The 13871-nt window shown below is 36.4% G+C and overlaps 1 protein-coding gene across 1 annotated transcript in view; it reads right to left on the reverse strand.

Annotated features, from left to right (window-relative positions):
- Positions 1 to 13871, reverse strand: part of SLC27A4 (solute carrier family 27 member 4) — a 736182-nt gene that overhangs the window by 439435 nt on the left and 282876 nt on the right. The window contains exon 6 of the mRNA XM_044058859.1: positions 9969 to 10060. Coding sequence (XP_043914794.1) covers positions 9969 to 10060 — 92 coding nt within the window. The remainder of the gene's footprint in view (positions 1 to 9968; positions 10061 to 13871) is intronic.

A 13871-nucleotide genomic window follows, 5' to 3' on the forward strand; every position in this document is an offset into this window, starting at 1 on the left:
CAATAGCTATGCAGGACAAAGTCAAAGTCCAGTTAGACAAAATGGTGCAGCAATGTGTGATTTGTCCAGTCACAGAATCAAGTGAGGTTGAGGTTTCTGTCAAGCTCTGCTTCACCATTGCCTCCAACCAGTAAATCATCAACTATTATAGCACACGGATAGCCTGAAAAATTTGCTCCATTGCACACTGCAATACTTCACTGGCAGAGTTTACTTCAAAAGGCATCCTGAGGAATCTGTATCTCCCAAATGGGGTACTGACTGTAGTGACTAGTGAAGATTTGTAGTCAAGCTTTACTTGCCAATATTAACTCTTTGCATTTAAGACAAAAAAAACAGTGACATTTGGCATGAGGGTGGCAACCTCCTCGACTGTACGCATAGGATGATGATGTCTCTTTAATGCCTTGTTCAAGTCTCTTCGGTCATTACATATTCTAATTTCAACTGAACTTTTCTTATGAGCAACTAGCATGGAAGATACCCACTCACTTGATTCTTGGTTGCCAAATGAACTAAGGTTGATATACCTTAGTTTTATACAGTGTGGCGCAGTGGTGCAGCAGTTAATGCTGTCGCCTCACAGCAAGTTCGATTCTCGGCCGGGGTGCCTTCTGTGTGGAGTTTGCATGTTCTCCCTGCGTTTGCGTGGGTTTCCTCCCACATTCTTAAGACATGAGCCTGGAGCATTTCTCCCCGGGCCTCCGCTGAAAACAGGATCTGTGGAACCTAGTTGGACTTTCCCGGTCAACAAATGTTAAATAAATAAAAAATGAAATAAAATATATTTCCAGCCATGCAGTATATTGTCTTAGATAAAATCACAGACTTAATAATCTACTTAATAATTTGGTTAAATAAGAGGTACCACATCATTATAACTTTTATTTAAAGTACATAAGGATTATATATTATTATGACAGCTACTAGGTAGGGCAGGACCAGCTCGAATGTCACACTGATGGGGGAAGGGATGTGAATTTAACATGTGTTCCAATAACACTTTGTTTTACAGCACAATAAACCACTCCCATGCCTGATAAAAAGTATATATATATATATATATATATATATATATATATATATATATCACATGTCCAAATTACCCAATAAGTTTTCTTCGTTTTATAAAAAACTTTCTTTGAATTTAAATATATGTCTATATATAATTTGCAATAATAAACCTCATGTAAAATTCCAAATTACATTGTTATACAAAAAGTACTAAAATACTTTACATACAAATAAATGTATTTATAACATAAAACAAAAGTTTTTTTAAAAAATTATTTGACCTAGAAATTAATTGAATGATGTTATTTAAATTCCTAATAGTTTTGCCTATATAGAAAAGATAAATTTGTGTTGGCTTTTCCATTACCTATTAGCAATGAGATGGACATCATTAAAGGGATAGTGACCAACAATTGGAAAATTGTGTTAGGTAATCATGAATTAGCCAAGATTTTAGGTACATGTCCAGTTTTCACTTATAAAAAAGTGACCAACATTAAAATGATTTTAGAAAAAGAAGACAATTCACAAACACACATCACAAGTAGGGTAGGAACACATCCCTGCAAAGAATGCAAACAATGCAGATTTGTCAGTGGCACTTCTAGTGTATTTTGGACTTCAAGACTAAGGGACATTTTACTTGTAAAACTAACAATATAGTTTATATAGCACAGTGTGCTTCATGTAATCATTTCTATATAGGCAAAACTATTAGGAATTTAAAAATGCCTTGGCCAAACATTCATTAAATTGTGTTTCATTTAAAAAGTTTATGTTTTCAGTGTTAGAGAAGGTTGATGACAGTTTGTTTAGTGGAAATTATAAATTATTATTAGAATGTAAGGAATCTATTTGGCAAATCAGGTTAAAGGCAGATGAGCCACCTGGATTGAATGATGTCATAAACATCAAGTGTTTTTTAGCTTTACAAAAATTTTAAAGCATCATTCAATTAATTTCTAAGGTTAAATAATTTTTTAAAAAAACTTTTGTTTTATGTTATAAATACATTTATTTGTATGTAAAGTATTTTAGTACTTTTTATATAACAATGTAAGTTGAGATTTTATATGAGGTTCATTATTACAATTATACACAAACATATATTTAAATGCAAAGAAAGTTTTTTATAAAATGAAACATGTGATTTTGGTAATAAGATATTTAAAACACATGGTCTGTTGTGTGGTGCATTTTGAAGAAGTTCTTGAGATTAAAAGAAAAAAACGTAAAAAAAGTAGCAGGTTGGAGTCTGGTCTTTTGCTTGGCAGTGGTGAACTTTAATTTGTTATTTGGTTTGGTTCTCTTTCGTGGTATATATATATATATATATATATATATATATGTGTGTGTGTGTGTATATATATATATATATATATATATATATATATGTGTGTGTGTGTGTATATATATATATATATATATATATATATATATATATACATATTTAAAAAGCTTGTGAGGAAATTATTACTCTATTTTTGTTTTACTTGGATCGCTTGTCTGTGTACTTAATAAAGGATTTTCGACTGGAAACAGACTGCCTGCCTTGCATGGATTACTTTCGAATACTTAGTAATGCTGTACAATTATATATTTTCTATTATTACTTTTTGTTTTGTTTTGACTTAAGACAAGTTTACGTTCGCTACTTCTACTACTATTGTCTGATCTGATTAATATACAGTGATTAACTAGAAATATATGGACTGAAAATCTTACACTGTTTTATTACTAAGATGAAATACCATTTCTCAGTCCATGGTAGTCCACACAAAGTTATTTCTGACAATGGTATTCAGTTTACCAGTCAATTATTTCAGAAATTTGCAGAGAGTGGAACTTTATCCATGTTACCAGTAGTCTGGAATACCCACAGTCAAACAGCCTAGATGAACATGCAGTACAGAGTGCAAAGCAATTACTAGAGAGGTCAAAGTGTGACAATACCGATGTCTTCTTGAATCTGCTTAATCTCAGAAATATACCCCGTGACAACCTACTTGGCTTGCCTGCTCAGATACGTCTACCTAGGCGAACCAGAACAACCTTGCCTATCAGTTCGTTTGCTGGTGCCTAATTTTAAAAACAACAAAGCAATCAAAGCCCAACTTTTCAAGACACGTTCCTTTCAGAAGTCCAGTTATGATAAAATGAGCAGATTTCTTTGTCTGTTTAAAGAAGGAGACACAGTGAGGATGCAAATGGTGAAAAGCTTTTATCGAATTGGTCAAGTGAGAGGTAAAAGTGGAATCTGAGGGTATAGAATACAGGAGAAACTGCAGGCATCATCTTCTTATGTCAGAAATTATATCGCAGCATTGTACCTGTGATACAGACTATAGATCTCAGAGCAACTCCGACAATGTTTATACTGAAGAATGTCTCAGTAGCTATTCCCTATCCTGATGATGTCCCAGTTGCCCCCAAAGTTGAACATTCCTTGAAGACAGTCCCCATTGCTAGATCCAATTCTGACTTATGTTATACTATCAAGTCGTATTTCTATTCCTAGTGTATAATACACAGCAACCTTGACATGACTGTTTTATGTGTGTCTAATTTTGTGTGATTGCATATCAAAGAAATAGTTCTGTATATTTACATGTCAAAAGATAATTTCTGTGTAATTGCATGTCATTGAATACTGTTATTTAGTATATGATCTATTTCTCAAACAGGGAGGATGTAGAACAGACCATGTGTATGTAACTTTAAGAAGCATTTCCAGATGTAAGCACGTGCATATAAACAGTGAGCACGTGCAGGCAGCAGTGCCGTTTTGAGAGACCAGCCAGAGTGTCAGCATGTATGAGTGTGGTATTCAGTCTGTTTATAAGTTTATTTAAGCTCAAGTTAAAAAGCCTCATTCTTGATGTGTTTTGTGTGTAATAAAGCTGCTTGAACTGAACCCACAACCGCTTGTCTGTTTTTTTTCTGACCAGACGAGCGACATGGCTGTCAGCAGCATTTGTAGAAGGCTTATTACCACCTATAATGGATCAGATAAAGGTTTGTCTAAATTGGTCCACTTTAGGTATTCATGAATTCGATAATTATGCACAATACATAGCAGAGAGGAGAAAGAACAGCAAGAGAAATTAGTGGACTTTCAACTTCAACAATTCAATACTGATTCATGAGAAAGGGGATGGTGCAGGAGAAATCAGGAAGGTTGACACAGATTTACATTCTTAGCAAAACAAGCTCCAGGACAATACCAGCAAAACTTTTACCCCCCTACCTCACCTCAGACCCAGCCCATGGGTCATGTATTAGTCCTTGTTTTATTTGTGGCCAGACTGGACATTGGTGTAATGACTGTTCCTTTCTTCAACAAAAAAATCCTTCTTTTTAACCTACTACTTCAGACCACTGTGCAAGACCTACAGCAAGTGGAAAGACAGCCACCTACCTGAAGCATGGCTTGACAGCCCCAAAATGGCAGCAAGACCAACTGGACAGTCATGATGAGGGGAGACCGCCATTTTCTTTGGTAGCTGTGGACCAGGATGGCTCCTTTGTTAACATTGCAGCGTGCGAGTCTACTCTTCCTTTTCTTATCGACACAACAGCAACTTGATCTATGATAACTTCATTAAATGTGAAAAACCTCACACTCTCCACGAAATCTAGATGGTGTGTTGGAGTCCCTAGGATCCCTTTGGATTATCTACAGACAAAATCTGTCCCCTTTCAAATAGGTCCATTACAAGAACAGCATGCTGCCTCCTTGAATCTTTTAGAGAGAGATTCGTTATACAAATTATTATATAATGTGTTCTGCACTCCAGATGGAGCTTTTCTAGACACTCCAAACAATCCTTCCCCCTAGGTCTATATCCAGCCAATAATTGGGCAAAGGCACACTCTTTCTTCACAGTGTTTAGATTGCATTAGACCTCGGCTATAACTGATTTGGTGGGACTTGAAACAATTAAACAGCAGCAGACTACCCATAACAAGATTACCTTCGATAACCACATCGCCACAACAGTCAGGAAATCCTTCTATGTGGCACACCTCATCACTAAGGGCTTTTCATCCAGAAAAGAGGTGGTCACTGTACACATCCCTCATTAGACCTATTACAGAATGCAACGACCTGTTTGGTATGTACCTCTCAAGACATCTGCAACAACTGGAAAGACCGCAGAAATACCTCACTAAAAGAATCACAAGCCTAATGCAGATGCCCTCTGCTGACCGTCTAAAAAAAACGCCAGCTATACTCTGTCGCATATCATCTACTTAGAGGTGATCTCTCCTTAACATACAAGGCCATGTCAAACCCAGAGCTGTTGGACATGCTACACTTAAAGAAATCCCAATCCCTCTGAGCCACATGCTCCACGGATCTAAACCTTGTCATCACAATGAACAAAACATGCTGGAGGGATAGGGATGCAGAACCAGTAAGAGATATTTTAAAGCCTTATGAGTATCTATGATAGTTCAGTACCTTTTATCAGTACAGACAGAAAAAGGGATTGAACCTGCCATTTCTGCATTACTTCAGCAAATAATAATAGTCCTGACTATAAGCCCATGTAATGAGCCTATTCTGACAACTCAACAAACAGGCATGGACACCTATAGGTTTCTATATGACGTAACAACAAGTTATGCAGTAGTTTCAACTTTTCCTCTAATACCTAACCTAGCTACTATACTAAGCACTATCCCGCTGATAGGTACCACCTTTTCAGTGACATATATTTATTTTGCTTTCTTTATTATCCCTATTCACCCAGACAGTCAGTATTTGTCTGTTTTCCCATACAGAGGGCAACAATATACATGGACATGGCTACCTTAAGGATATACAGAATCACCCACCCCTTTCTACAGAGAAATGAAGAAACTGGATAAAATTAAATTTCCCGGTGGGTCTACTTTAATACATTATGTGGATGATGTGCTTTTAGCTTCTGATTCTTACTCCAGCTGTCAAAAGGACACTATTTTTCTTTTGCACAATTCAGTGAATTAGGATTCAGAGTTAAGGCAAAAATGCAGTAGGGGAAACCACAAGTCTAATATTTAGGACATCTTATTATAGAAGGTTCCTGTCAAATGTTATACTCCTGAACTACTGCTATTCAATCTGCAACAAGCCCTACAATTTAAAAATAATTGTGAGCTTTCCTGGGGCTGACAGGTAATTGTTGACAATAGATCTCAAATTATGTAGTAGTAATAGCAGTAGTAAAGCCCTTGCTGGAATTATTGAAGAAAGACAGCCCTGAGCTCTTACCTTGGCAGACACCTCATGAAAATGCTTATGCCCAGCTAAAAGCTTTACTTTTCAACCCTCCTTCTCTTGGGTTACCTAATCATTCAGAGTTTTTTTCTATTCTGTTGTGACTGGCATGAAACAGCATTAGGATTATTAGCATGGTGTAGAAATGCTGGTTTTAGTCATGTTGCTTATTTCAGTATAAATTTTGATCCTGTAGCTACAGCATTCCTTCAGTGCCTTAGAGTTGTGGCCACGATGGTGTCCATAGTAGAAATGGCGGCTGCCCTAACTCTCGGGCATGAAACTTTTGTGGCATTTCTGCATTCTGTAGAAGAATTGCTACAAAGAACTAAAACAGAATATTTGTCTGCTTCTAGATATGAATTTTCTTTGCTTATCAGCCCTTTTTTAAAGGTCATTCAATGGACACCTCTTAACCCTGCTTCTTTTATTCATAAATCGGATGAAGTCGAATACCATGACTGTGTTCTGTAGTTGACTAGCTGCTTCCTCCTAGATCAGATTTAAAAGATGTCCCATTTCCAAATTCTAAGTTGCTTTCTTTTTGTCAATGATCCTGTGTTCGAAGAGAACGTGGCTCATTAGTAGCAGCATTTTCCATGTACACAGCAAATCAAAAACTACTGACCGGACAATTAAACAGAAATGCGGCTGCTGAATTAGCTGAACTTGTAGCAATTACTGAAGCATACAAACTAGCAAAAGACAAACCTGTAACAATCTTTACAGACTCGTGTTATGTTATTGGGTATTCATAATTTTGGGACACGTTGCAGACAAAGAGAATGTATGACATCAGCAGAGACTTGTATTAAAAAATTGGTTTTAGCTGATGACCTGCGAATTGCAGTTCAGTCACCTAGGGAAACAGTTGTGGCCAAGTATGCTGCTCATAAGACTGATGGTTCTTACATTTCAAATGGAAATACTTTTGCTGACATGGCGGCCAGACAGGCTGCATTAGCTTCTGTTCAGGCTTCAATTATGCAGCAGTTACAAGACACTAATGCACCGGTTTCTTTACAGGAACTGTTGTCTTTTCAAAACCAAGATGATTACTCCAAAAAGCTAATTTGGATATGTAATGGCTGTATATCAAAATATTTGCTAAGTTAAAACGGGGCACCTACTGTTGGGTGAAGTAACTATAATCTTACACAGAAAGTATATAATGGGGCTGGGGGGCATGGTGTGGCTATGTTTTCTGAGTTTTACTATGGATGTGGAGACCAAGCTTACCCCTGGTTATCAACAGACTGGTCAGAATGTTGCTACATTTGTTGCATTATTACAGCTGTTCAACATGCAGAGATTTTACCCAGAGGAAAAATTTGCAATATTTGCCAAAAGAAGGTGTGAAAGGAAATTAAAAATCAGACTGATAAGATAGATGCTTAGTGGGTTCATCATCATAATATGGAAAAGACTGCATTCAAAGGACTGTCGCATATGGACTGGGGTGATTGCGTTATCTCAGGAACAGGTATTTTTTCCTGCCTATGAGGCAATAAAGTAATTTTGGGAACTGAGAAAACTGTCTAAATTATTAGAAATATTGAGTAATGCAACTTCTGAATCAGTTTATCAAATCACTACTGAAATGACCACTATGCATAGTGCAGTGCTGCAAAACCGCATGGCACACCTGATTTTACTCTTGCTTCTAGGGGGGGGGGGGGGTACATGCACACTCATCCGGAGTACTGCTTGTTCATACCTGACAATGAGCATGAGCTTCACAGTCACTCAGAAATTATACAAAAAATTGGAGAGTTGTCTAATGCTAAAGAAGTGGACAACTTCCAATGGACATGGTTGACAAACCTTTTTTCTGGTTGTGGAGGAAGTATTTCAAAATTATTTATGCTCATTGCCATTGTTATAATACTTTTAGGTATTATTTTACTTATGTGTAAAATGTTGATTACAATGCTTCTTGAATCCAGAAAAAATATTGAATTACAAAACATGCATATTAAAATAGTAGTGAAAAAGTGCCACTGACCACAATTGAAGAAAATCATGATTAAAAATAGGATAGTGAGGAAAGTGTGGTAAGAAATTTTGGACAAATGTAAGACGATTTGCTTGAAAGAGAGGCTGAAATTGAAACATATTCAAACTGTCTTTTTATTCCATCCAGACAGACGTGTTTATTGCTCATAAAACCATTTTTGCTAAGCATCTGTATAAGCACTGTGCATGTCAAGGTCTTAAAGTGCATGCCAAGAATGTCTGATTGCATGCGGAAAAGTGCCTACCCATTTGAAAACTACTGTTAATGTCCAGTCATTAAGAAATACTTGACTTGAGTGATCATCACAGCATCAAATGGGGGACTGAGAAAGGAGAAGTTGACGAAAGAAAAATGTTTAATATTTTATATATTATTTCTTTAGAAGTGGAATCCATATTGTTTCATGATGGATCCAGACAGCTTAGGCCTGTCTTGATATTTTCTAACTGCTAACATGAATAGTTCTAAAATGGAAGATCAGAACTTCTGACCAATAAGAAAAGGCACAGACAAAGGGTCTGTAGAGTCTTAGTAAGCAAAACAATAAATAGGTGTTCAGTTTTACTTGGTCAGTGGCTATAGTCAGATAGATGACATTTGTTCAGAAGCTTTTACAGTATAACAATGACTACAGTTGCCTTGTTCATGGAGACAAGACCTAGATTGCTTAGTTTCCCCACATATGTATGTTCTCTTACAATAAAGGAAATCACTCTACTCTGCTGAACTGTGTTGCATGCAGTCATTTCTGACCATAACAATAAAAAAACAGTGACATCTTCTCAATGTACTAAGGTGTCACAACATAATTCCATGGACACGTCAGAAAACGATCAGAAACGACCAGTGCTGGTATTAAACTCATCTTTGTATAATCGCAGGAGAGCTCTGCTTCCTCTCAGAAGACAGCATGGTTTAGGCACTGTGTTACTGCTTGAAAGCAGTGTACACAATGAAAGCCATTTCTACATAACCACTACTGCAGCTGCTGAGTAAAATGTACATAAGCAAATTTAATTATTCAGCAAACACTTGCAAATAATCGCTAAATCACATTATCTTACTCTCCATCATTGTACCCTCTCCAGCTCAGTACTGTGAAAAAATAATTCCGCAAACATTTTTATTTTTATGAACTATGTAATAATATAATCTTTTTACATCTTATAAGCATTAGCAACTTTTAGTGTACACAAGTACTGTGCTAAAAAATTTGCTGTAACTTTCAATGGCAGCTACGGATGCTTGCTCAATAATAGCCAATAAAATAATGTGATTGTGTGTCTGTACATGTATATTACATATATACATGTATATATGTTTGTGTCTGTGTGTGTGTGTATATATATATATATATATATATATATATATATATATATATATCAACACACACATACACATGTTATATAAAAATACATACATAGAGGTGAGGTTCCCCAAGGTGTTAGGTTATTATTAATACTCTGTAGTCTGCAACCATCTTTATATGAAAGATTAATATGCATCCAGAGAAAGAACAAGCTGGGGTACAAAAACATAATGCTATGCAATTAGATTCTAATACCTAAGAAGCAAATACATTCTGCAGTGTTAAAAAAATCAGGGATCTTCTAAATAAATTGTTAAAGGTACTCTGAAAGTACATGTCTTTGGATAAGGATTTTGAATTACCTGCAGAATGATACAACGGCAAGCAGTCATAGATAATGTCATCAGCACGCATACGGAAACCATAAAAAACCAAGGCAGCCATGCGGTAAAATCTAGGGAAGAGTCAACAAGCCAGAATTAGAAACAGCAGCTTAAAAACTGAACAGTGAAAAAATCAAATTTTCATTTGTTTCCATTGTAGCTGCTGCAGCCCCTTTCTGGTCTCCTACTGCACTGTAGTATTCATTTTTTCTGCATACTACCTGTTGTCCATGTGGTAACTGGGTAAAACACAGAAGCCATGGTGAAACAGCAAAGAATTAGTACCACAGAGATGTTCTGAACTGAACCACTCTAATTAGTATCCAACAAGTCTGAACATTTTTTAGCATAATTCAGCTAAAGCTAATGTGAGCACGTGTTCATTCAGGGAGAAGAAACTCTGCACAATTAACTATCAACCACTGCTATTCGACTGTTGTCAAGGATTTTTAAGAAATAGATTTCAATAAAATGTTTTAGTAGTTGCATAAGTACCTTGTATTTTAACACACTCATAAATATACACATTTTTTAATTTAATAATTTGTATAATTCCCATAGAACAAAATCATAAAGGTAAGATATTTTAATATTAAACTTCTCAATGGTTTGTTTCAGATGTTGATGTTAAGTTTTAACAAAAATATGTAAAAAAGTGCACATTCCAGCTAACACCTACACTGCTGCTTATGGCTTTTTAGAAAAAAAATATTCTTATTTTTATTCATTGATCCAAGAGTGGCACCCTCCCTTGATGGGTCTTAGGCTGCACATTTCTTCACCACTAATGAAACTTTGGAATTTTTTTCAACAAAATTCCATACTAAAGGATTTATTTGCCTGGTCAGTGCACACTCTGGTACAACATACTCGCTAAATATGCATGCACACTTCCCTATAATCTACCAGTTTATGTCCTTGTCACCAACTAGCACCTACCTATAGATTACACAATAATGCAGGTTTATGACTACAGTGTAAGTAAATGATACAAGAATATAAACCTGATTGGTTTATAAAGAACTCTGACAGCAGCCACGGATACAAGGACCACTCATCCACAGGTGGCTGGAGAGAATGCACTTTTGATTACTCAAGTAAGCTCTTATCATAGATCAACTGCTAAGGTACATCTGACACTGAGGGCTCTTCCTTGATTGGTCTTTGGATGTGCTGAACCACAGGTAGTCCCACACCAAGGTTAAGGGAATGGGATGACTACACAAGACCAGAATGCAAAGGCTGAGTTCCAGGAGTAATGACTTTCCAAACATGACCCGAATCCTTGAATTATTGCCAAGATGAACGTTTAGTAAAGGTGTGTGCCAATGACCAAGTTTCTGTGGCACGATCCACAAGAGAAATATTATTAAAGCACATATGTCAGATGACGTGGGCTTTAACCACAGCATTTGCCAATGGATTGCTGGCAAACACAAGACAAACGATGATGCAATTGACAGTCTGCTTGGATCCCTTTCTCAGAACTACGAAGGAAATTAACAACTTATCCATTGTCCTAATGTCATGTAACCAGATCATGTAATCCTTAATATGTTAGTACAAGGACAGAAAGTAAAAGGGCAGCAGTATACCCAGCTTCACCCACCACAAAGAAAACCAAGAAACTGATGGATTGGTTCAGGGAAACTGCAATGACACCTTTGAGAGGAAAAGGAGGTTCATAATGAGACAAACTGGCCTAACGAAAGACCAGGCAGGGATCTCAACATGTAATGCATTGAAAGCTGTAAGAAGTACTGCACAGAAGTGGCAATGAAACAGAAGAACATAAGAACCAAATTGCATCAGTGAGCCAAGCAAGTTCAAGTGAGCCTGTCTACCAAAAAGTCAAGTCCATGCCCCAAGAGGGGATGGAATCCTCTAGGGAAGAATGAAATAATTAATGAGCTGCTGGCCAGTCGGTGCTGAGCCAAAAACCTACCCAGCACAAGGTTATGATGGGTAGAAATAGATAACATGCATACTGATTTGAATGTTGAAACTTACCACTGAAGAAAGGGCAAAGTGACTTTTGGAAGTATGTCATTTAGTGAAAATTTTAAAGAGGGAAAGCTTGGAGAACATGTAGTCTCCTTGATGTGCGAGTCTTGAAACTTCTAGGAAATTGTCAACAATGTGCCACTATTCATATGTCTGCTTACAAAAAAGAGTAAGCACTTCTTTTTTCTACATGTTCACATGCATCTTCCTCAACCATGCCATCTGAGCCTAGCTACCCAATCTCAAAGACATCTGACCCCTTCTCCAGTGCTCCTACTTGTTAGAAGTGAAAGTCCTATGCTGATTAGTGACAGACTACTCCGCTCTGCATGCTAAGACAACCCTCCCAAACAGTATTAGATATAGTAATTTCTACCTAAACTAGATGTGCTCATGGCCAAAAAATAAACTATACTTCATCTGGCACTGCTACATTCTTAGATGTTATTGTACATGTGTGCACAGAGTCTTGTGTAAATGTGCTTAACAAAAAGCTAGTCTCCCTAATTCCTTTTTCATCATCTGCAAACTGTTGCAATGATGCCTACGCACTGGGCTACAGGAATTGAAAAGGCAGTAGATAAGAAGCAGAATAGTATAAAGCAAATCTTACTTTAGAAAGCATCATTCAATCATGAAGACATTTCACTCAAAAAATGCACATAATTCAATGTGATAACTGCTCCTCCAACACAGCTGTAGTATCAAATGCCATTTGTGAAACAGCAGCACCACCATCCTCATCTGAGACCTTCAGAGCAGTGATACTGAGTTTACTATCTGTAAGTCTTACTGCTGTTGTACCAAACATATGGATGCAAAATATATATACATATATGCATATATATATATATATATATATATATATATATATATATATATATATATGTATGTATATACACACACACACACACACACACATATATATATATATATATATATATATACATATATAGGTTTGCTATGACTTACCCAAATGGCAATCAATCGTCGGATGGTCGAAATCATGGTTTGCAAGAGGCACTTAATCGACCCCCGGTATGTAAACTACGTATGGTCGAATCACATGGTGCACGCAACCATTTGATAATCGCTGTTTTAATGTTTTTATATATTTTTTTAATGGGGCATTTTAGGTTTGCACATATCACTTTAACTGTCTCACTAATTTTTAATGTGCTTTATTAGCTGATTGTGCCATGTGATGTTCTGAAATGGTATATATTACTGATGTAATTTGGTTTTCACTATTCTGAAGAAGTCAGCTGATTTATGCTGATGAAAGCGCTTAATAAAGTTCTTTGGTCGAGTTTGGGAAGGTGCCCTTGGCTTTGGTTTCATTTGGACTGTATTTGTGCCTGGTTCCTGTTTTTTTGTGATAATGTATCCACACTGTGAACAAAGGTCTAGTTACAGTGAGGAACAGGGAATTAGCCCATTTCCTCACTGTAGTGCGATCTTGGAGTTGGTATATTTAATATGCAGGGGGTAAAGAGGCAGGCAATGCCCCTCTACAAAATAGTAGAATTAACGTACCGTTGAGTGTAGAGTTCAATGGTACATTAATGTGCATAGCAAGAGGTGACTGACATCACCTTCTGCTATGTCAAATACATTGAACGATTTAGTTTACTATTCTGAATTTCGAATCCAATATTTAGGGTCGACGTTATACATGTTTGACCCAAGTTGATTAGAAATTTATATAGTAAACCGATACATATATATATATATATATATATATATATATATATATATATATGCACATGCATACAGTCCTAGTTAAAAATAAACATCGTACCTCAGTAAATCATCTCTCTGTCTATGATTAAGTCCCAAAGCATTTTTTTTAAATTTCTGTTAACAGCTATCTTTGCT

Source organism: Protopterus annectens, chromosome 16.part0 (genome assembly GCF_019279795.1).
Source record: "Protopterus annectens isolate FY-2018-M chromosome 16.part0, PAN1.0, whole genome shotgun sequence".
Taxonomy (NCBI): domain Eukaryota; kingdom Metazoa; phylum Chordata; order Ceratodontiformes; family Protopteridae; genus Protopterus; species Protopterus annectens.